Source organism: Chrysemys picta, chromosome 3, assembly GCF_011386835.1.
Source record: "Chrysemys picta bellii isolate R12L10 chromosome 3, ASM1138683v2, whole genome shotgun sequence".
NCBI classification, from domain to species: Eukaryota; Metazoa; Chordata; order Testudines; family Emydidae; genus Chrysemys; species Chrysemys picta.
This window is the reverse complement of record NC_088793.1, coordinates 85184639-85210069: the sequence shown is the minus strand read 5'-3', so window position 1 is coordinate 85210069 and position 25431 is coordinate 85184639. Positions and strand designations below refer to the sequence as shown.

General features: G+C 42.4%; 1 protein-coding gene and 1 long non-coding RNA gene across 2 annotated transcripts in view; one reads left to right on the top strand and one right to left on the bottom strand.

The window, feature by feature from the left end:
- Positions 1 to 2733: 2733 nt before the first annotated feature.
- Positions 2734 to 4761, bottom strand: GPR6 (G protein-coupled receptor 6). The gene is made up of 2 exons (XM_005287633.5): positions 4619 to 4761; positions 2734 to 4165 (listed from the first exon to the last, which is right to left on the bottom strand). The coding sequence occupies exon 2, from the start codon at positions 4139 to 4141 to the stop codon at positions 3158 to 3160; it is 984 nt and encodes a 327-aa protein (XP_005287690.1). The 5' UTR covers positions 4142 to 4165; positions 4619 to 4761; the 3' UTR covers positions 2734 to 3157.
- Positions 3985 to 25431, top strand: part of LOC135982303 (uncharacterized) — a 33306-nt gene continuing 11859 nt past the window's right edge. The window contains exon 1 of the long non-coding RNA XR_010599575.1: positions 3985 to 4205. This is a non-coding gene — a long non-coding RNA (uncharacterized LOC135982303). The remainder of the gene's footprint in view (positions 4206 to 25431) is intronic.

Below are 25431 nucleotides of genomic sequence, written 5' to 3'. Positions count from 1 at the left end.
TTGGGATGAGCATTTGTTTTTATAAAAATAACTACTTTAGGGCCTATACATGTAAATATTTCCAAGGGTAGGGCTCATTTCTGGCAGAGGTCTCATGGAAATAAGTGTTTGTCAGAGTGGCTATTTTTATAATAGATTACCATCCCAATTCTGAGGTCCCTACACAGGCAAAATCCCCCATATACTTTAGTGTGGGTTTTGGGAATATGGGATCAGACCTGATACGTAAATTGGATTGACTTCAGATAGTAAGCACAATTGGTAGAAGCAGCCCTCAAAGTGATGGTTCTTGTTGATTATTGTGATACATTTCATAGTTGATTGGTAATATTATTTCCAGTATATGATTCAATTTTTTGTCAAAAATCATTCAGCAGCCAAGGTAAGCTAGCAGTTCGCCAGTTTAAGATTGTGTATGTGCAGAGGCTGCAAATGTAACACCATCTTCTGAAGCAAATGCCTGCTTCTTTACTTTATATAGCAATCTCAGCAAGAAAACAATATGTAATATAGGTCTATAAAATTACTGGATTTCCTCTCATGGTGCTTTCAGCCAAGGACTATGCTTTCTGTTTCTCTTGACTGAGATCTGATTTGAGGAGGCAGATATTTTGTAGTCTGTGCTAATATTATTCTGCTCAGGTATCCCTGCAGATCAAGACTCTGGAAATGAAAGGCCATATTTTACTGCAACTAGATTGACGTCAATTCCAGTCCAGGGGGTAGCCAAAACAAAATCAAAATACCATCCCCACTTTGGTTTACTCCTTCCCAGGAATTATTAGCTTAATCAGCAAAAGGTTTCCTAACATGGTATATGCCAAAAAAATTATTACAAATGGCTGTAATCATTAAAAATAAATTTGATGCTCATTACAGTAGTAGAAGAATGATTATTAAAATCTTTTAAAAATCGCAATACTTCTAATTTAAACCAAGAGATTATTTTCAGTTTTGTTAAATGTTATTGTAAATTATTGAGAAAATGGTTAATAAAAATCTGTTCACATTATACAAACAAAATGCAAAATAAATTAACTAGTAAATATTATATATGCTGGTCTAAAAACGTAATCAGAATACACCTGAAGATTGCATGAGGATAAAAAACTATGAATTGCTTCCATTTCTCTGTTAAGCAATTTTAATTACTGGAATGATAGGTCCTATCTAAATCAGAAAACCTATTGCAGTCTCGATGTATAGTTTTGATGGTATTCAGGCTGAGATAATAACGAATTATAAAGCTAAATCCTAGAAGCTGGTAAGTTTTATTGACTGGTCCTAGCCACCTGTTGGTCATGTCTCTTGGCGATTAATTTTGTTAATATAACATCTGAGTACAAAAACACTGGGGAACAAATTACTTCAATGGAGTTAAAACAGGGTGAATTTGGCCCTGTGTGTACTAACATCTTCATAATTTTCATTTGATAGGCATTTTGACATATCACAGAGGCTACTTTATATCAACTCCAGATTAAGGCCTTTGATCATGGATATATTAATGAGTGATGCTGTCACTTCTATGACTGATTATTGTAACATTTATTTGAGGATCTTCCAACCTTTGCTGTCAAAAAACTGCAGCTGATACATAATAAATAAAATTTTTATTAATAAGGGTTATGAGAGTCTGGGTTCTAGTTGTTTGATCATATTACTCTTAAACTGAAAAGTCATTCATTACCAGTGAAATTGCATATTAGTATTAAAAGTACTTTGGCTTTAATATAAATTTAAAAATACTGCTTGAGAATCTCTATGACTTACTATGTTCTTATGGCCCTACTCATTCCAGGAGATGAGTGTTTGTTTGGTGGTTTGCCTTGTGTACAGTTTGGAAATATTAGAGGCTACATTCTTTAATATTTATGCCCTATACACATGAATAGAGGTTTAATCCGTTGCAGCCTTTAACTAAAAGTTGAAAGGATATGTGATAAATCATAATTTCACTGAATTTAAATAGTAAAGTGCCCAGCAATATTTTTGAAGCGTGCTGCATATATAATGTAGCATTATTAAAATAATCAGTTGTCTAGGAATTTGATCTCCAGTGAACAAATCCTTCAAAGTTTATGTATAATGTTCACCTGCTCCTGGCAAAAATCACTCCACTAAGCCACTGGGTTGTCAGAAAATTTTAAACTGCTCCAAGACAGGCAGACAACAAAGCTGCACTTAAGTGATTCTTCCATGTTAGTGTTAGAGTTCAATCAAGCAGAAGGAAAGAGAAATACATTTAGCTTCAGAACGGTGGATGGTCACATAAGCCAATTTATGATGGCCTTGTACAGGCTTTTAGGGAACCAACTGATTTTTTCCCCAAATCACCTGATTTTATTTCTCCTTTAAGGGGAGAAATAAGGGAGTTTAGGCTGAAACTCAAGCATCTTGGATATTTTTCCCTGAATTTTTTAAAAATGTAATATTTTAATATGGGACCAACCTATGAATAAAAGATGAGACCCTGTGAGAATTGGAGACAAAATCAATAAGATATTTAAGTACTTGTTTCCTGGAAGATAAATAAATACTAGTCAGGGTAATGAAAGAAACCAATCAAAAATAGCAGTTAAGCATTTTTGTGAGATTTTCTCTGCATATATAAAATAAAGTTTCCTTAGATACAAGTACAGGGTGAGCTTTTTAGAGTAAACAAAAAGGGAGCTTGCTCAGCTGGCAGGCTTTCAAACTTTTATATCTCTGTAATCAGTTAAACACACAAAATAAAATTACACATTCAATGCATTTATTTCTTTGTGTACAAAATGTTATAATTTATCAACATTGTGCAGCAAAATATACTCACACCTACACATAAAATACAACATTTCACTTCCCTTCTCTTTGCCCTTGGAAGTGGCAACACTGTTTGGCAGTTCAGCAGCTAGAAATAAAGTGCTATAATTAAGCAGTATTGGAATGTCTGCATTTTACAAATGTGATGTACCATTTTGTATGCAACCACATTTTTTTACAGAACTGAAAGCTCCATACCCGAACATTCCAAAGAATACAAATATATATACATAAAGTGCTAATGTTTAAGCACATTTTCAACAATTTCACAACATGGATCTAGTTCATTACAGGCACTGTAATTCACTAAGTAGATTGTCTCTTTGGGCAGCACTACAAAAAGAAAAGTCACTTAAACATCACTGGGTGATCTTGAACGAAAGGACACTTTAGACTGAAAGCAGCCACAAAAAAGAACCCACATGGCCCTCTGAATTTCTTGGTTTCTGTAGGCATAAATGATAGGATTGATCATAGAGTTGTAAGTAGCAGGTAGAAGTGTGGCATAAGTGTACACGGAAGGGTAGTTAAGATCTCCAACTACACAATAGATTGCAAATGGTAACCAGCTTGCTCCAAAGGTCCCAATAATTATAGCAAGTGTAGACACTCCTTTTTTAGTAGCAACATAGTGTGAGGCAGTCAAAAAATGTTGCTGGAGAGCTATCTGATGTGCATGCCTGCAAACTATTTTGCAGATTTTAATGTACAGATGAAGCATGATGATAAAAACCAAAAAGAAAGAGGCAGACAGCAAAGTCAGATTACTTTTGGTCAAGGGTTTGACAATGCTGCATGATGAATAGTCATCTAGACAATTCCAGCCTAGAACAGGTAGTAGTCCCAAGCAGAGGGACACCCCCCAGGTAACGATCAGCATCATATGAATGCAGAGGACAGTCTTCTCTGAGTAGTAAGTCAGTGCATTGTACAGGGAAAGGTAACGATCGACTGTGATGGCTAACAAGCTACTCACAGAAGCAGTGAAGGAGGCAACTAGGAATCCAACGGTAATAAGGCTAATGGTCTCTGACTGGATCACATATTGAAAAACAAAATTCAGGATTAAGCCAACTCCAGCCAGTAGGTCCGCTGTGGCCAGGCTCCCAATGAGCACAAACATAGGCGTTCTCAGAGTGGGAGTGTAGAATATAATAGCCACCACGATGGCATTTTCACAGGCGATGATGGTCCCGGAGATGCAGAGCACAACGTCCCAGGGGTTGATGGCAAAGACGGGGAGCTGCGAGGAGAGCTCCAGAGAAGAGTTGCCATCGCTGGCTTGAATGCGGGCTAAAGGGACCCCGGTTCCATTGAGCGAGCCGCTTTCATTCATCTCTGCCGAAGCCAGGTGCGCCGCCTGTGAGCAGAAGAGGCGAGATGAGGCAAATCAGCGCAAAGTGAGCAGCGGGGGCAGCTCCAGGCTCCCTTCCCCAGCCTACCGGGGCGGGGGGAGAGGACAGGGCCACACCTGGCTGGGCGGGTCACGCCTGCGGGGAAGGAAACCTGCCCAGGGAAGGGGGTGGGAACGACAGAAATACCGGGGCAGAATAAATGCCAACGCCCCGCCACCCGCGGGCAGTCACTAAAGAAACGAGGTCGGGGCTCTGAGCCCTGACCGTGGTGCTGAACTCGCAGTTTCCCGAGCCAGCCGCTGAGCTGAGCCCAGCCGGGGGTGCGCTTGGCCAGGCGTGGGGTGGCTGGGCACAGCCCGGGGCAGGCTGCGGGGTTGCAGCGGCCGGGAGCGGGCTCTGCCCCGAGCTGGGCTCCGCAGAGCCGCGATCCGGGGAGGGCAGTCGCACCGGGTCCTTACTTGGGATCAGGGCTGGCGGGCGCTTCTCATGAGCGCGGCGCGGCTGGCTGCGAGCGGGGCCGGGGCGGGCAGGAGCCGGAGCAGGAGGCAGCTGGTGGAGCGGGCAGGGGCAGGCGGGCTGCTGCTGCTGCCGCCTCCCGTGTGTGTCAGAGTGAGGGCGCGCGGGGGACCGCGGGCTGAGACCGTTCCGAATGTGACGTCAATGGCAGAGCCGAGGGCAGGGGCAGAACTCCGGTGGCGGCACGTGGCCCCGGGGCCCAGCGCGGAGGGGAGAGGGGGAGACACAGCAGCCACCTAGCAGGGGAGGACAGAGACAGCGGCGCGCGGGGGACGGGGGAGTCAGCAGGGCGGGATGAAGAGGGAAAGGAGGAACATGAGACTGGCAGGAGCAGTGGGGGCAGGGGCTGCACTGAGGGCAGGAGGAGAGACAGCAGCATAGAAGGGAGAGGGGCAGCACTGAGGAGGGAGCAGGAGCAGCCCGGGGGGCAGGCGGAGGGGGGCAGTGAGGAGGGACAGCAGCACTGAAAGGAGGCGGCAGGAGGAGGGACAGCAGCACTAAGGGCGGGGGGGGGGGCAGGAGCAGCCCGGAGGAGGGGGCAGCACTGAAGGGAGCGGGCAGGAGAAGGGGCACCACTGATGGGAGGAGAGCAGGAGCAGCACTGAAGGCAGGTGGAGGCGGAGGAGAGGCAGCAGGAAGGCATCACTGAGGGCAAGGGAGAGAGGTGGGAGAGGCACAGGGAGTTAGAGGGCAGGAGATGGCAAGAACTGGGGCTTCACCCCCCCCTTGTAAAGCAAACAGCACTACTTCTGGTGAACCCCCAGCTGGAAGAGGCAGCATTGCAGCTGCCCGTTGGGGGGCTATAGAGTAAGAGATGCTAAGAGGAGCTTCCGGGGGCTAAGATGAAGGCAGAGAAAGGCACCTCACCCACCCCCCTCCATTTCTCCTTTCCCTCTTTACACCATCTGGGCAAAATAGACCATTGTCTTGTGTGTGTGTGTTGGGGGGAGGAACATAAGAACAGCTGTACCGGGTCACACCAAAGGTCCATCTAGCCCAGTATCCTGTCTTCCAACAGTGGCCAATGCCAGCTCCCCCTGAGGGAATGAACAGAACAGGTATCATCAAGTGATCCATCCCCTGGCACCCATTCCCAGCTTCTGGCAAACAGAAGCCAAGGAACACCATCCCTGCCCAAGCGGACACTTTACTGTGCAGGTCTCAGTGTGATTTTCATTCCTGAATATTTAGGCAATTCAAGCCCAGCTCCAATAGGAACCGAGGAAAAGCCATTTGTTTTCTTGACAACAGACTTTGCCCTGTGAATTGTCACCCCATACAGCAAGCAGCTATACTGACAGAGTGAGCACTCTGCTGCAACATGCTATAGAAAGCAGGGGAGTTTTCCAGGTCATTCATGGTCAGCACAGTTTCAAATGGCTTCCCTTACAAATAATTTTGTAAGACAAACAATAAGTCCAGATCACTGACTGTATTAAGGACTTTGAAAAGGGGTGCACTGTTTATGCAAATACTATATATTTCACAGTAAATAGGGGTCTAACATCCCTAGCTAAACACTTGCTACCTAAAAAACCAGGGTTCAACATTATTCACCAACATAACAGTGAAATTAAATAAACCATATGTACATCACTGTCTCTCTCTCTCTCTCTCAACAAAAAACAAAAAAACAGCCAGCCAACCCACACACACTCAGCTAAAAATTATCAAAATAATATCTTAAAGAGAAATCCAGAGATGCAAGCGTTGAATAGACAACTTTCTTTGAAGTGAAAAAGAGATGCTGTGGTTAGAATTATATCTCTATTATGATTCTCCCCACTCAGAATCATATGAAACAGCCTACTGAATATTCCTTAGGCAGAAGAGATCCCATCTTCAATATTCACTTGTGTTTTGTTTGCATCCAATTAATTTTCATTATTCTTGGATAAAGGACGATTATTAAACAATAAACATTTTCCTCTGACCTAAACTCAGGTGTCTGATAGGTACAGCTCTGAAGCTGGTTATTACCAAACAAAAATAAGATTTAGCTAGAAAATAAAACCTAAAGAACATCTATAGCACATGTTACTGTTTATTTGGGAAGAACAATCCAGTTTCTCCTTTTTCTCTGGCTCTTCCTTTCCTTCTTTGTTTGTAAGGATTTCTCTTTGGAGCCCTATCCATATTCTGTCTATAGGTAAGATATTGGAAGTTTTGTGTTTGTACACCACCTAGCACAATGGGGTCCAACCTGTCATTTTGCCTGGTAGTAGCAATATGAATATTAAATAATAATAATGGAAGTTGTTTGGATAGCAGTCCATAAACATTCTTAATTTTCCTTTTCCAGTAAGAAATAATATTCCGGGGTGACAGCCTGCTTAACAATGTGGATACCTCCACAGCTTTTCCTAAGGCTGACCCCAAAATAATGTGATCACAATGGACGGAAGTCAATTACATTAGAAAGAAGGGTGGGGATTGTTTCTCAGGCTCACTTTTTGCCATCTTGCATTCAAATAGCAGTAGCATCCAATCTGTGCCCTCTATTAAAAGATAATAGCTCGGGAAATAAAGTGTAGCTATTTGTTTCATGGTAATTATGGTCTTATTAATTTTATTTCATTATGTATTCATTAGATAATATGTGTAAAAAACTTTGATGATAAAAAGTAGTCCATAAAAGTGCTAAGTATTATTACTGACTATTTGCAAGTTACTACCAATTGTTGTTTTACATATGATTATTTGGAACAAAGCAAATCTTTAAAAAAAAATCCCATTTCACCTTTTCACAAGCACATTTGAACTACAGAAGAGTCATTTTTCTCTCTCCAACATAAGGAATCCTTAAAATAAAGAGAGAAAAAATGGGGATACACAGATGGTGAACTACACAATGCTGACATTTCAGATATTTCCATCCAGCTGGTGTGAGAGAGCTTTTAAAACATTTCACAACCCATTTATATACATCTTAAAGTGTATGAGCGGTGAGCTTACCTCATCACATTGTGTCACTGTTTACCAGCATCTGGTTAACATTTCCCCTTTGCTGATCTTTTAGATTTATGTACAGATTTTATCTGCATATGTACTGCACGACTAATGCTACTAGTAAAAAGCAAACTTAACAGGTACCCAGGTGCCATTTAATATATTGGATACAGAACTTTCATCCCATCTTACACAATCCTTTTTCCTTCATACATAATGTTTCTCATGTGGTTTTCTGGCTCTGCTTCTTCTTGAAGTATGGAAGAATTCTGGTGCCAGGTTAGCCTTGTATCTTTGCTCCCCTTTTACAAGTTTTTTCAAGCACTTGTTTTGCTTTTTCCTCTCTTTGTATATTATATACAGTAATTATTTTACCAGTACTGCTGAAAAATCTTTTTACTTTCTGTGTAATTGTGCTACATATGATTACATAAGCACAGAAATACAACTATATAAATACCTGTACCACAGAAATATAACTATACAAATTGCCATACCACTTATTTTTAGTTTTCTGTGTTTAGGATACATCTTTTTTACTATACAAATAAAACTGCATTTGTTCAAGTGGATGTTTATGAGTAGTTGGAGTAGTCACATTTTATTTTATTTTTGAATTGGTGGTATTATACATAGGGCCAAATTCAGCCCTAGTGTAAGCAGGTGAAAAATCTGATAAATGACATTGCACCTGCTTACTTGAGGGATGAACTTGGCCCACACTCTAAGGCTATGTGTATACTGCCTCACAGTTCAGATTACAGAGGTTTGATGAGCAGGACACACCAAAGTACCGCACTGTAACTCCCTGTGTAGACACTGCAGGCAAAAACTAAAAGGTTCCTGGGTCAGCTGCATGTAGTCCTATTTGAAGAGAATTACATTCATGTGAACTAGGAACTGTTTAGTTTGTGCCCACAGCATCCACACGGGGGAGTTACAGAGCAGCACTTTCATGCACACTGCTATTCATGCAGTGGTAATCTGAACTGCGGAGCAGTGTAGACAAGCCCTAAGTTGAAGCCATATTTTTGAACAATAATGCATTTCTTTCACATTGAAAAGAAAATGTAAAATGTATAAATAGATGCAGAAAATTAAACTGATGCACAACTAAAAATATCTTGCATTAATATAGGACCTTTCATTCATGGATCTCAAAATGCTTTATAAACAATAATGAATCCTCACAATTCCTCTATGAGATAGAAGATTATGTCCATTTAAGGATGAGTAAAGAGAGGTCAATTGCCTTCCTCAAGGTCAATCAGTGACAGAAACAGTACCAAGGAGGCCTGACTCATAGTTCTCTGCTCTTACCACTAGACTAATTACACGGTCTAGTAGTTCATCCACTCAGGTAATGGAGTATACATGAAACTTAGAAATATACATTAACCTTTCTGAAGTCTGTGCAGAATAGGATAGTGCCATCTGGTTTACAGACCAGGCCAACTGGGCTTAATCAATTGCTGTGAGATTCTTTAATGGCTCCTATCTCCAGCATGGTACAGAGTTCCTATTTCACGGCATCACACTTCCCTTTTTTTTTTTTTTTTTTTTTTGAAGCAGCCAATGATTCTCCCAGGCATGTTGCCCCAGTTCTGGACATGATGTTGAATTATTAGATGGGTTCATCGCAGCTGAGATGACAATATCTCAGAGAAGTTGTCTCCTTTGGGACCCTGATCCATCTGCTTTCATAATTAATGTGCCCCACCTGCTGTATTACTTCATATGGTCCCTGCCACGTAGTGAATAGTTTGGACTCTGCATTGGGGAGCAGGACAAGTCTCCAATCATCAGGTTTAAATACATATCCCTATAGGCTCACTCCAGGATCTGCTGAGCACTAAGGCACCTCAACCCCCACACCCCCTCCTGAACCCCAACCCCTGCCCCAGCCTGGTGAAAGTGAGTGAGGGTGGGGGAGAATAAGCGACCGGGGGTGGGGTGGGGGGATGGAGTGAGCAGGGCAGGGCCTCGGGGAAGGGGCAGGGCCTCGGGGAAGGGGCGGGGTAGATACTGGGTTGCCCTTAAATTCAAAAAGTGATCTTGGGCATAAAAAGGTTGGAGACCACTGGTTTACAGGCTCAACTTTCTGCCATCCACACCTATCCATAACTACATTCAATATAGGGGCATTTGTGATACAGGTGTGCTGGGTGCCCACCTGAAAAGCAAACTCCCACTATTTGCTGGGTGGGCTTTGGCCCTGGGCCTAGCATTTGAGGTAGCACCTCCCTAACTAGCCTGCCTACTCCCACTCCCTGGTTTTCCTGGTGAGAATACTGCAGGGGCCTCAAGGCACTTCATCTGGGTCTCACAATCTAGGGCATCTGGGTTTTCTGATGGAGACCAGCCTGGGGCCTGATAGTTTGCTAGGACCCTTAGAGGCTGGTGCTTCTGAGCCTGGAACCAAGCTGTCAGGCCACTGCCCTCCTGGTTACGTTCTCTTTCAACTCGAAGGACCCCCTTTGCCTAAGGTGGTCTTTCACACATCAGCCAGGGTCTCTGCCTGGTGTTTGAATTCCCAGTCCCTCCCCCCTGCTGGGAGTATGTGGGTTAACTGCTCTGCCAAGATAAACTCAGCAACCTGCATTCAAGTCTAAGTTTTCGCTTCAACTATTGCCAACACAAGTTCCTAATTTCTTGGACACTATGCAGGGCCACACCACCTGGGGTATTTCTCCTCTCAGGATCACTGTTGAAAAGCCTCTTCCATGATATCAAGGTAGCCCAATATAGCCACTTTCACCTGGGTGTAATCTGCTGATGATGCTTCCAGCCCTTGGTATGCAGGCTGTGCTGGCCCAGTCAGGTACAGCATTAACACGAAGACTCACTACTCAGGTGGCCACTGGATTGCCATCTCCACTTGTTTGAACATCACAGAGAAAGCTTCCAGATCATCTTCAGTGCCCAATTTTTGCGAGTCTCATTTTGGGTGACCATGCATCCTTATTTCAGGGAACTGAAATTGATTTGTCCCTCAGGGTGTTACATCCCAAGGCCCCCTCCCTCAGGGAGTCCCCTGGGAAGGCAGATCAGCATTGTATATTTGCAAGCATCGCAAAGCATTTTGGGGAGGGTCAAAGGTGTGTGAGTGGAAGTTTCCTTTGCAGGTACGAGACCCCCCCCCCCCCCCAAAAAGAGCAAAAAACAGGTTAACTCAACATTTCAGTCGGAAGATAAGATGCTGGCCCAAGCCGCCCAAGGACACTGCTCACAGCCGAGACTTGGCTGACAGCCAAGAAAGACGGGGGCTTAAGGCTTTCCCGAGCAGCTGTTAAAAAAAAAAAAAAAAAAAAGTGTCCAGGGCTGCAGAAATTTAAAACACAGACAAGACGACTTGTGTCCCTGGAACCGGGCTGTTTTAGGAACGGTGAAAAGAATAAGCAACAAGAACTAGGAATGCTAGTCAATAAGCCCAACTATGGCATAGTTGTCATCATAGAGACGGTGTGGGATAATACCCATGACTGAAATATTGGTATAGAAGGGTAAAGCTTGCTCAGGAAGGACAGGCAGGGAAAAAAGGGAGGTGGTGTTGCCTTATATATCAAAAATGTATACACTTGGACTGTGTTGAAATTGAAATAGGAAACAGACTTGTGAAAAGTCTGTGGGTAAGGATAAAAGAGGTAAAAACAAGGGTAATGTCATGGTAGAGGTCTACTAGAGACCACCTAACCAGGAAGAGAAGGTGGATGAAGCTTTTTATAAACAACTAACTAAATGATCCAAAGCAGAGGACTTGGTGGTGATGGGGGACTTCAACTACCCAGACATCTGTTGAGAAAATAACACAGCAGGGCACAGATTATCCAACAAGTTCTTGGAATAATCAGAGACAATTTTTTTATTTCAGAAGGTGGAGAAAGCCACTGGAGGAGAGTGTTCTAGATTTGATTTTGACAAATAAGGAAGAACTGGTTGAGAATTTGAAAGTAGAAGGCAGCATGGGTGAAAGTGACCATGAAAGGATAGAGTTCATGATTCTAAGGAATGGTAGAAGGGAAAACAGCACAACAAAGAAAATGAATTTCAAGAAGACAGACTTTAGAAAATTAAGGGAGTTGGTAGGTAAGATCCCTTGGGAAGCAAGTTTAAGGGAAAAAACAGTTCAAGAGAGTTGGAAGTTTTTCAAAGAGACATTATTAATGGCACAAGAGCAAACTATCCCACTGCGTAGGAAAGATGGGAAGTATGACAAGACACCACCCTGGCTTAACCAGGAGATTTTCAATGATCTGAAACTCAAAAAAGAATCCTACAAAAAGTGGTAACTAGGTCAAATTACAAACGATGAATATAAACAAATACCACACATATGTAGGGACAAAATTAGAAATGCAAAGACACAAAACAAGATTAAATTAGCTAGAGAGATAAAGGGTAACAAGAAAACATTCTACAAATACAATAGAAGCAAGAGGAAGACAAAGACAGAGTAGGCCTGTTACTCAATGAGGGGGGAAACAATAACAGAAATGTGGAGATGGCAGAAGTGCTAAATGACTTTTTTGTTTCAATTTACACCAAATAGTTTAGTAGCAATTGTTTATATAACTTAATTTGAATGCCAGTGAAAATGAGGTATGATCAGAGGCTAAAATAGGGAAAAAACAAATTAAAAATTATTTAGACAAGTGAAATGTTTTCAAGTCAGCAGGGCCTGATGAAATACATCCTAGAATACTCAAGGTGCTGACTGAGGAGCTCTCTCAGCCATAAGTGATTATCTTCAAGGAGTCATAGAAGGCGGGTGAGATTCCAGAGGACTGGAAAAGGGCAAATATGGTGCCAAACTAGAAATAATTGCCTCCCTCAAACTGAACCAAAAATACAGCCATACAGTCAATGTTTTAAATGAACTTCTAATTAAATGTGTTAACTTAAAAAAAATACAATTGACTCTGCACTCCTTGGTGTATTTAAAAAGTTTTCCATTATGCCCACACCCAAAGTTGGGCTTTATCCACTCTCTGAAAGTATAGACATATTTTGGAGTTTGGCATAAGGTGTTAATTTCTGTATTTCAAAGGACTTTAGCTTGTCAATATCAGAACGTCTATGTCCCTTGTTTGGTGGACCCACACTTCTCAGTTTTAGCTTGATGGAGGCTGTCACAAGATGATGGTCACTGCCAACATCTGCACCCCTTCTCACTTTCACATGTGTCAGTGAGCGTCGCCATTTGCCATTGATCATGATATGTCTGGTTCTTATCACTGCCATTTGGAGAACACCATGTCAGCTTGTGAATTTCACGATCTTCAAATAGGGTTCTGCAGATGACTAGGTCATTCATATTACAGAAATCAACAAGCTTTTCTCCATTTTCATTCCTGGTGCCACACCCATGTCTTCCTATTGCTCTGTCATTGTTTGTGGTGTCCTTACCAACCTGGGCATTCAGGTCTCCCATGACGATAGTTAGGTAGTTGCGTGGTACTCTCTCTAACTCCGCCTGTAGTATAAGGTAGAATTTGTCCTTTACTTCTTCATCACTTCATCATCACACCATATACAAGAAAAAACAACTCAACTCAATACATTCAGCCAGCAAATTGGACTGAAAATCATCTGCAATAAGACAGATATCATGATCTTTAATATTGCCTCACCATCACCAGTACAGATAGAGGATTATGTTCTCACCAATGTAGAAACATTCACATACTTGGGCAGCACCGTCAGCCAGGATGGTGGAACAAGCCAGGACATCTGGAACAAAATCAGTAAAGCCAGGAACACCTTCAGGAGCTTAAATACAGTCTGGAAATCATCAAAATACAACACCAAAACCAAACTCAAGATTTATCAGAGCTGCATACTTTCTACATTACTTTATAGTGCAGAATACCGGGGAATGAGAAAGTATGACATGTCCAAACTGTCTTCATTCCATACAACCTGCCTCAGAAAAATCATCCGTATCTTTTGGCCCAGAACAATCTCAAATCAAGATCTATTGACACAATGCAGTCAAGAGGATCTGAGCACCATCACTGGCAGGATGTGTTGGAGATGGATCGGTCATGTGCTTCAGATGGAAATGGATTCCATCACCAGAGTAGCAGTAAGATGGATACCTGAAGGCAAGCAAAAATGAGGCCGCCTGAAAACAACATGGTGAAGAGCTGTGGAAGCCATGCTGAAAAACCTGGGGCAGAGCTGGGGGACCATTGAAAGACTTGCCAGAAACAGACAAGAGTGGAGGAGCTTCGTTACTTCCCTAAATGCCAGAGGCGTAATAGGAACATGATGATGGTAAGGTGTTAAATTCAGATGGCCATATATTGTAATTCGCAGTAGGTGTGATCATTTAACCATTGAAATACAGAACTCTCTTTCTTTCTGTCTTTCTTTTATTTATGGGTGAATGATTCTTCAAATTTGCAATGGTTGTAACTGCACCATTTCCCCTCCAACCTCTCGCTCCTCTTGAAGTAAACCTACTAGCGGGATCTAATAGGAGAAGTACTGTATGTTTTTGTTCTAAGGTTCTTCACTGACAAATTCAGTGACTGCTGTAAATCTAGCATTATTTTATCAGGATCCTGTATGACTTTCTAATTCGAATGACACTTTCCTTACCTATGTTCCAGTAGTCCCATCCTGCAAATCCGTACAGTTTGTGGGAAGATCCAATGAAGACTGGGTCCACAAATTGAACTGGGAAACTGGCTTCTTGTAAAATATTTAACTATTAAAACAAAAGCAAAGAGTGAAATGTAAATCATTCTGTTCATATTCTAGCACCCCTTTGTAGAACATGGGTTGATACAATCACTGATTATGCCATCCCAGTTTTTACTAGTTGGATGAAGACTGTTGTTTTGAATATTAGAGCACTTGACTCATTTATTTTCTAATATAATATTTACCTTCCTGAAATTTTGTCAATGTGGCTGAAAATAAACTATTAGTTTTAATGGTAAGAAATGAACCAATTATCACACAAAATAGGTGTTATTCAGTTTTGATTGCACACAGACAACTCTAGCAACTGCAGACAGATTTAACTGGTTGGTTTAGTACCACTTATAAAAGTTCAAATGATTCCCTCTTTTCTGGCATTACAATAAAATGACTATTTTGTTCACACTGTACATTAAAAGGAATGGGCATTTAAACATTATAAAACAGAGGATGGGGAATTTGTATATATGGGTTGCAATTCAGCAAACCATTTAAGCATATGAGTAACTCCAAGCATGTACTTAAATCCATTCCTATTCAGGAAAGCTCTTAAGTACTTTGCTAGTTAGAAATGGATTTAAACACAGGCTTAAGTGCTTTGTTGAATCAAGACCATGGTTTGGAAATATGGGGAAAAGTGTAAAATTTGGTCAGAAAATATTGAGTACATGCAAGATTAGCTGCATGTGTTTGATTCATTAACCAACATATAACACAGAGGAAGGTATATTAAGTGGACATTAAGAAAACTTACGGGGATAGCATTGTCAACAGCAAAAACATGGACATAGGAATCTGTACCTTCAATGTCAGAATGGATTAAAACCTAATCCAAAGCCCTTTATAGTCAATGGGAATCTTTCCATTGATGTGAATGAACTTTGGATCAGGCTCCAAGTTCATGAATGCATGCCTCTCATTAGAACATATCGTTTATCAAGTCGGAGGTCACCCGGAGACACTGAAAATAATTGGATTCTCATTTAAATTGGCAGCATTTATTGGTAAATATAATCTATTGCTTATTATAGTGTCTATAATACAGTTCTTTAAAGATTTTATTTGATTCATACAAATATAAATATTGTTTTATATCTCTATACAAATCTGCCTGGGTAGCACTTATCTGATGTAAACCATTTTTCAGAGAACAAATTAAAGCAACTTCATAAACATGTTTGTTATTGTTTGACAATGTAGGTCCAGGGCAACAGTGAATAATTGGCTAGATCATGTAGCTGGCACTATAATTAAACTTACAGAGAAATGTAAGGTCTGTAAAGGCATTTGCTAGTTTAACTGGATTCATCTTAAATACAGCTAAAACACAAGTAATTAAGTTAGCAGGGGAGCCAGACAGGTGTTCTGGAGAAAGTCCAAAGACAGAGCAATACACATGTGAAGTCAGTAAGCAAAGCATGTCTCCAATCTGCAGACAACCATCCAAAACCTATAACACAAAACTTACATTAGACAGTAGCAATTGCAGTGTGTGATGAGGTGTGCTCCCCACACTGCCCACCCCCAAGAGCTGAATTGGGCCAGGTGGGCCCAATCAGTTACTTAGGCTGCAAATGGGGGAGCTTTAAGCTGGAGGCAGCTAATTAGAGAGAAGCTCACCTGTGAGAGACAGGCGGGGCTTCCACAAAAGACAGGAAGTTGGAAGTAAAGGGGACTGCAGGGAAGGAGTCTGCAGTCATTCCCTGGGAGAAGGGAGATGGGCCTGCAGAGATGAGCTCTCAAAACTTACTCCCTGGAAGGAGGGAGAGAAGCCACTGGCAATCCCAGAGGAGTGGGGAGGGCCAGGAGATATGGAAGCAGCTCACGGAAAGGCAGCAAGGTGCAAGGAATGGACCTGGTCCGTTGTGTAGAGGGTCCCTGAGCTGGAACCCAGAGTGAAGGGTGGGCCTGGGTTCCTCTGCCAGCCCTTGTGGGAATGGCACTGTGAGGCAGGGAAGCAAGAGACTGCTGGAGAACAGGAACCTTGATCACCCCTATCCCTGGAAGGGGAAACCACACTAGTGACCTGGCTGGAAGGCTGAGTCATGAAGAGGACAACTGTGGCTCCTGACAGTGAGAGAGGGGCTGCAGAGGAGAAACTGATGGGGTGCCACCACTGGCAGGGATGTCAGCCTGACTGAGCTAATCCCCAGAACTGCCAGGAGGCAGCACCATTCAGCATTAAGGGGAGCAACCTGTGAATTGGCGATTAAGCCCCCTCTGATGTAATGTTCAGAATTTGTGACTGGCCCTGAGGTGTTTGAACTGATGTAGATCAATATGTTAGTAGTGTTCAGGAAGGAAAAATGCCAATGGCCCCAACTCATGAAACTGCTCTGTAAAGAACCCTTTTTGCTGAGATGAACTATGGTGGTATTGTTACATTCTCTATGAGTGGTCACTTACAGCAATTATTCTCCATGACTCCCAAACAGCTGTAAATGATAATGACAACAATTGGATACTCAAAGTAACTTAGACCAGTGCAATAGTACATAGAACTTTAAATTATAGAACTAAAAATTATAGGTTGAGTCACGAGTTGAAAATGAGTCAATTGGTGGAGTCAGTCATAAGTATCAAGCTAAGGAATTTTAGAGACAGAGGAAGGGAGTAGTATACAGCAGTTCTTAGTACCAATCACTTTATATATGGCCATTAAGTATCCTCTCCTTTTAACTAATGAATTGTGTGTGCAACAAAAACAAGTCCTTATTTTCATCCACACAACCATGCACCAAGAATTCTATATATAGAACATATAATACACAGAGGCCGAATTGATACGATATCAGTTCTTCTTCACAAGAATAAAACAGTGAGCCAGAGATGAGGCCCTTCATTCCCTGTCAACATAGAACTGTGAGCCATGTTTAAATGACTTATGAGGTGTGGAAAAGAGCAGGTTTACAAAACATAGGTAACCAGACAATTATTTTAACAGCTATATTATTTAATGGCTAAGTGTACAAGTTATTCCAGCTGAGGTCATCATTGATTTGTGTCCTCAAAATTTTGGACATTATAATGAGATTTGGTTAATAAAATAAACTTTTGGCCAGATCATGGCTCTTTTGAGGTTTACACAAAACAAATCTGCCCTTTTTTGTGTATGGGACCATTCTGGTGCCACTGCATCCAAAATCTGGTGCATAAACTGCAATATTGGACTTCAATAAATACCACCAAATTCCTGAGCCCCCATTTTTATGATGTACCCACCCTTTGGATAACTGGAAAGGTCTCCAGAGTGCACTCCTGAGTAGCTTGCAATGAAAAGCTTTATTTAAGTAAGTTACATGAAATTCTGAGGTACACAGGCCACATACAATGGCAGAATGTGACTATAACGCTAGAGGGAATAAAAATACATTTTGTACTGGATCAAGTAGGCCAATTTAAAATTATTTTAGCTATTGACTTGAAATTGTGCTATAAACAGCTGTGCATGAATAGCTAAACTTTTTATTTCAGCTCACAGCTGTGGAGGGGCACTTGACATTTTATAATTTCTCATTTGCTTAAAAAACCTCTAAATACTGTCTCGTAAACATGCACTAAAGAGAGAGAGAGAGCAAAACAGAAAAACACTTCAGTACAAAGCACGTGCAATGACCTAGCAAATACATTAAAGCCAGTAACAGTTACAGTAACAGTGTTCTGAGCCTCAGCTCTGCAAATGCAGCTTGATTGCCAATGTCAACAAAAGCATTTGGTTCTGATGAGAAGGACAGATGGAGTCATTTTCTGGATGTAAGCTGCATCAAGCCAAAGTGTCCAAAATAGAAACAGAAATTGAAGGGAAGATAAAAGAAACTTGGGTCCTGATATGCATATCTGCTAGAATGAAATACTTTAGAGGCTTCTTAGTACTAATGTGTCTATAGGAATGAAAAATGTGACCCTGCTAATCTTCCACAGCAGAGGGTAGAGGGCAAGGGAGTCCAAATTTCCAACTGAAGTCTTCTTCCAAAGAGCCAGCAGCTGGAGGGCAGAAGCTAATTTGCATTAATTGGAACAGATTGCAGCTGCTCTCCTCTTTCATACAGAATTGTGTCCTGTGGAGACCCCAAGTTCCAGTATGTTTTTTCCATCTTAAGGTGCATGGCCCTTGCCCAGATCAAGATGGGGTCATATAGGTGCAATGCCCACTATCTGTACATAGTGAGTAACAATGCTATATTAAGTATCAGGCTTTGAGCTACATTGGAAGGTGCACAAATACCATAGTGATGCGCATGGGGAAAGAATTTTAATAGACAACTTTGCTGTTAAATAATGCTTTTCATGTATAGGACCTAAAGTGCTTTACAAAAGAGCATGAACACCATTACCCACATAGAGATGCAGTGACTTGCCAAACATCACACAGCAGGTCAATGGCAGAGACATTTAGAGAATTTAGGTCTCCTGATTCCTGGCTTAGTGCCCTATCCACCGGACCACAGTGCCTTCAGAATAATATAAATCAGTGATTGGGCCATTGCCTGCACTTTGACCAACCCTACTAGAGACATGAGTTAGGGAACAATATGGAACACAATTAATGTTAACGATAAGAGTAAAGAAACAGAAGATAGATCAGGGAAAGAGCAGATTAAATAATGTTTAGATACATTAGATGTATTCAAAGCAGTAAGGCCTGATGAAATTCTTACTCAAGGAACTAGCCTAAGCAGTCTTGGAACTGTTAGCAATTATCTTCAAGAACTCATGGAGGATGGGTGAGGTCTCAGAGGATTAGAGAAGGGCAAGCACGGTACCTGTCTTTAAAAAGGGGAACAAAGATGACCCAGGAAATTATAGACCAGTCAGCCTAACTTCAGGACTTGGAAAGATACTGAAACAAATGATGAAACAATCAATTTGTAAGCACCTACTGGATAATAGGTTAATAAGTAATAACCAATAAGGATTTGTCAAGAACAAATCATGCCAAACCAACCCACTTTCTTTCTTTAACAGAATTATTGGGCTAGTGAATAAGGGGGAAGCCGTGGACATGATACATCCTGATTTTAGTAAGGCTCCTGACACAGTCCCACGTGATATTCTCATAAGGAAACTAGGGAAATGTGGTCTAGATGAAATTAGTAGAAGGTGGGTGCATGACACATTGAAAGACTGTACTCAAATCAATGGTTCACTATCAAACTGAAAAGACATATCTAGTGGGGTCCTGCAGGGGTCTGGAACTATTCAATATTTTCATTAATGACTTGGATAATGGAATGGAGAGTATGCTTATAAAATTTGCAGAGGGCACCACGCTGAAAGGGGTTGCAGGCACTTTGGAAGACAGGATTAGAATTCAAAACAACCTGGACAAACTGGAGACTTGGTTTGAAATCAAAAAGATGAAATTTAATAAAGAAAAGTGCAAAGTACAGCACCTAGGAAGGAAACATCAAATGCACAACAATAAAATAGGGAATAACTGGCTAGACGGTAGTAATGCTGAAAAGGATCTGGGGTTTATAGTGGATCACAAATTGAATATGAGCCAACAATGTGATGCAGTTGTGAAAAAGGCTAATGTCATTCCAAGGTGTATTAACAGGAGTGTCGTGTGTAAGGCACAGGAGATAATTGGCCCCACTGTATTTGGCACTGATGAGGCTGCAGCTGGAGCACTGTGCCTAGTTCTGGGCACCGCACTATAAGAAAGATGTGAACAAACTGGAGAGAGTCCAGAGAAGAGCAACAAAAATGATGAAAGGTTTAGACCTAGGAGGAAAGGTTAAAAAAAAAAGGTCATGTTGAGTCTTGAGAAAAGAAGCCTGAAGGGAGCTGTACTAATAGTCTTCAAATATGTTAAGGACTGTTATAAAATATCTGCAGCAAGGGAAATTTAGGTTAGACATTAGGAAAAAACTTTCCAACTATAAGGATAGTTAAATAGGCACTCAAATAGGTTTCCAAGGGAGATTGTGGAATCTCCATCACTGGAGGTTTTTAAGAAATAGGTGGGACAAACACATGTCAGGAATGGTTTAGGGCAGGGGTCTCAAACTCCTGGCCCACGGGCCATCTGCAGGCCAAGAACCTCCCCAATGTGGCCCGCGGGAATCCAGCAGTTTTGGGGCTGGGTCTCTCCCTTGGCCCCACCTGCCACCCCCAGGCGCTTCCCCCCCCGGCGTGTTCCCCAGGTGATTTACAATGGCCCCAGGCCCTGCCACCAGCAGCATCAGGGAAAAATTGCAGCCAAGCTCCCTCCTCCTCGCCTCCTTCTCTCCCCCATCCCCCACCCCCCAGTCCCCGCTCCTCCCCCCCTCCAGCGCTTCCCACTGCCTAACAGCTGTTTGGTGGCGCTTAGCACTTTCCAGGAGGGAGGGGGGAGGAGCGGGGACGCGGTGCCCTCAGGGGAGGAGGTGGAGAAGAGGCAGGGCAGAGGCGGGGACTTGGGGGAAAGGGGTGGAATGGGGGCGGGGCCAGGGCGATGCAGAGGTGGGGGGTGGGCAAGCACCCACCTGGCAGAGGGGAAGTCAGTGTGGTAGGGGTGAGTGGTGGGCGGGGAGGTGAAGAGGCAAGTGGCGGACGGGTGAGCGAGCAGGTGGGGAAGCAAGCCGTGGGTGGGGGACTGAGGAGGGACGCAGCAAGCCAGCGGCAGGCCAGGGGATGAGGAAGGGCACGGTGGAGGGGGGCTGAGCAGGGAGGGGGCGGGACCTAGGGCAGAGTGGGGGCGGAGCCTGGGAGGAGAAGGGGTGGACTGTGCGCGGGGCTGATGGCACCCCAATGTGTCCCAATATTTTAGTGTGGTGATCTGGTCACCCTATTGGAGCCCCAGGTAAGCACTGCACTCCCTGACCCCCTCCCAGAGCCTGCATCCCCTCCCCACCTACCCCTTCCCGCCCCCAAATTCCCTCCCAGAGCCTGCACCCCTTCCCGGTTCCCACACACCTTCTCCCGCCCCCAAACTCCCTACCAGAGCCTGCAACCCCACCCCCTTCTCCTGCACCCCCACCTCCTGCCCCAGTCCAGAGCCTGCACCCAGCACCCAAACTCCATCCCAGAGCCTGCACCCCCAGACCCCCTCCCCTACCCAAACTCCCTCCCAGAGCCCAACCTCTCACCTCTTCTGCACCCAAACTCCCTCCCAGAGCCTGCACCCCAATCACCTACCCCAGACCACCTCCTCCACTCAAACTCCCTCCCAGAGCCTTAGGTGGGGGGGCAGAGTTTGGGTGGTGGGTTCTGGGTGGCATGAGTGACATTATTAGCCTGCTGGGAGGATTTGAGGACTGGACCTGGCCCTAAGGTAAATTGAGTTTGAGACTCTTGGTTTAGGGGATAGTTGGTCCTGCCTCAGCGCAGGGGGTTGGACTAGATGACCTTTGTAGGTCCCTTGTAGCCCTACATTTCTGTGATCCTATAAAAAAAACCCATAGAGTTAATTGTCATCTAGCATAAAATAAATTTTACTTTGGGATTTTCAGCAGTTCTGTGAACTACTGCTGCTCAGGTGTTTTTTGAGGAATCATTATTATCAAGATGTGTTCAAAGGGCACATTCCTCACATTGAACTACTCCTGTCACCTAGCTAACCAATCTTTGGTCACCTAGGAAACAAGCCCAAGGTGCAAGTTTGCATGTTCTGTAGGAGCTTCTAATATTAGAATGTGAATATTGGTTAGTTTACAGGTCGGAAAAAGATCTTCAAATCCTGATTTAAATGTGTATTCTCCATACACTGCAGTATTATTTTTCCACAATATGCCTTGCACAGATGAGATGCAAATGCATCTGTTAAAAATGTAAGCATGTTAACCTTACTCTATTGTTTCAGTTTGAGAGATTAGATAGTAAACTTGTGTTCCATAGTAACAAGGGGAATTAATTTTACTATATTGCTGAGGCATATTGTATAGATATAAATAAAATGAATAAAATGAACAGTTCTTATTCCTCAGCAAAATCCCTACAAGAATTTAAGCAGATGTATTAGGATCATTAGGATAGCAACTAGCATGCACAAACAAAACCACCAGAAGCATGGTAAATTGATGTCATGGATTTGACTTGGACCCTCAAAATCAAGAACATTCAGAGTTAAAGAAGCAACACTATTCTTTTTCCCCACCATGCTGTGCCAAGGTCTCTCAGAACATGTGATATTAGACATGAGAAAACCCTGGTCTGGTGATACCTATACCACCTTGGCACAAAGGAAGGGATTAACAATGATATTTCATATTTGGTTCTGAATTCCTTGGCTCTGCGGGTGGAAGTCAGATGCTGAACTTTATATTCTTATCTATTTTATTCTAATGCTATTGAAATTTAGAAAATTAAACAACTAAGATATAAAGAGCTATTGTGTTTTGGGCAATCTAAGCTTAGTCAAACATGATTCAGAGATTTCCTTAATATTTGGCAAAGTTGTTTATTATTCTCTATATACTCACAGCATACACTATATATTTGTGAACGAATGTTAAGAATTGTTTGCATTGTGTACACTGTATATTATTATTAATAACATGAATAGCATATTGTGAATTCATAGGAGGTGGCCAAAACCCTTATGAAATAGTTATTGCTCCTATGCAGTGGGCATATTAGAAATGATACCCATTTCGCTTTTTTGTAGTCTAAAACAGGAATATGGATTAATCCATATTTATTAAGTAAATGCCTGTAAATATTTATTTTGAAGAGTTCACTGATCTCCATTTTTAATTGAAAGAAGTCAATAGATCATTCAAAATGAGCAACTTCTAAATTATTCTGAACCCTCAAGGTAAAAAAGCTGAGCTAAATTTATTTGAACATATTTAAAAAGATTCAGGCTGAATTATTTTATGTTTGACTAGGTGCAGGAGATTTCATTTCAAAATTATAATCCTATATCAATTTTTGATCAGCAAAAAGTTTATACGCTCTTACAATTCTTTTACATGTTCAAAGCCAGATGGAGTTTTGTGCAGAAGCAAATGTTTATTACCTTGATCAAACTGTAATGGGAGACTGTTTAATTCATTGCCTGCACAGAATTCAGGGACTGGTTGGGACAAACAGAAGGAGATTATCTTGAACAAAATGACACTATAAGAACAGCAAGAGCCTGTGGAAAAGAACAAAAACAAGAGTCATACTCCAGCAATCATATAGAACAGAGGGCTCCTTAACTCCTTGTCAAGACCTGTTGTGTTTTTAAGGCCTTTATGTGTCACCATTTGTTCTGTCATCCTTTATGTCACACCCTTAGGGTCAATTTTCTGCTGGACTCTAAATCTGCTTGTCCAAATTTTGTATGTATATGGTTATGTAAGTGCAAAACTTTCCTAATGCTGCCACTAAAATGGATGGGACCATATAGCTGCATACTGTCTCAGTTGTCATATATGTATCATACTACAGCTAAGAGACCCCACGGTATGCCACAATAGAGGAGGGACTCTCCATACTAGAAATCTGTCAATAGCACAGTACCTCAAAATGAAGAAAGGAGCTGTTGCCATGACAGTAATGAGACTAGGTGGAGCTTTTAGGTTCCTAATGCTGCATAATGTTGGAAGGTGTGAGTAGGCCATCTAGCTTCTAAAGCTCCTTAGTAGGGGATTTTTGGGAAGTGGGGAGGGGGCAGGAGTACATTAATGCATCTCCAAAGGAGGAGAAACAGGAAGCAGTGTGCCAGCCAGCTGTAAAGATCCAGGAAGCCACACATGAAGACATGGGGGAGGGGTAAATGTTCAACTTGCCCCCAGAAGACTACACTAGATAATGGATAAGTGGAGCCCAAGACATGCTTTGGTGACATTGGGCAAAAGAAACCGGAGGAGTTTAGCCAAGCTCATTGTGACTTTTGCCTGCAGTTTCATATGCAATCCCAGTGAACTAAGTCCACTGGGTTTGGTTTGCTGAAAGCATGCAAACCAAAAAAAGTAGTTTCACCCCGCCATAGTGGTTACATGCCAGAGGTGTCAAGCTCATTGGGAGGGGAAGGCCAAATTCCCACCCAGTAAGCTTCACTCCCACCCCATCCACATTCCATCCACTAAAATGACCAATGATTAAATAGCTAATGTTGACAGTGAAGTGTCATTATTGGGCTTTAGAGTTGACACTCCAATTGGATTAATAGGGGCAGAGGAGTTCACACCTCTGAGCCACTGTTCTAGGCTGTCTACAGACTCAGGCAGACATCACTGCATTGGTTACAGGGAATGAGGCTCAGTGGGGTGAGTGTTCTGGGTGCAGGGAGGGGTGAGGCTCGGCAGGAGAGTTTGGGTGAAGATGCACAGGGGTTGGGTGGACAAGGGGATCAGCTCCCCGTACAGTGACCCCTCCCTCCACTTCCTGCCCTCATCGCTCCTCAGACACGGGGAGCCCGCACCCAGAACCCCCTGCACTGACTCTCCCCATGCAACTCTCCACCCCCAAAGCCTCACCCTCTGCATCGGGAGCCCTGCACACCCAGGCCCCCACCCCACTGAGCCCCAACCACCTTCACCTGGACTCCCCTGCGGAGTCCCATTCTCCCTGCACTCAGAACTCCCCAATGAGCCCCTGTGCATCCAGATCCCTTCCACCAAGCTGCCCACACCCAGATTGTGCCAGAACCCTGGTACTTTTGAGGGAATACGGCACCAAAAATTAAAAATTCTGCATATTTTATTTGTGAAAGCAACACAGTAACACTAACAATATAATCACACCATTTTCAATTATTTTGGTACTTTATTTCAAAATAGTTCTCTGCAAATAATTGAAAATGGTGTGATTATATTGTTATTGTGTATTTGTGTTATTTTCACAAATAAAATATGCAGAATTTTAAGATATTGTGAATAGAACTTATAATGTTTAGGTGCAAAATTCCCTCAGGAGTAGTTGATTAATACACAGAGTACAGAATCAATCTACAGCGAAGAATTTTATTCTAGTATTGTTATATGTGTACTGCTGTTTTATTGGTTACCTGAAAAAGTTGCTACAAATATAAGCATTCAGAAGTTCAAATATTATTTTTTCATATAATGAATAACTGATCTATAAATATACTAGATTTGGTAAAAAAATGATTCTGTTATTGTAACTCTCTATTCTCTCTTTTAAGATCATAATTGTTGCTAGTCAAATAATGTTGTCCGTATGG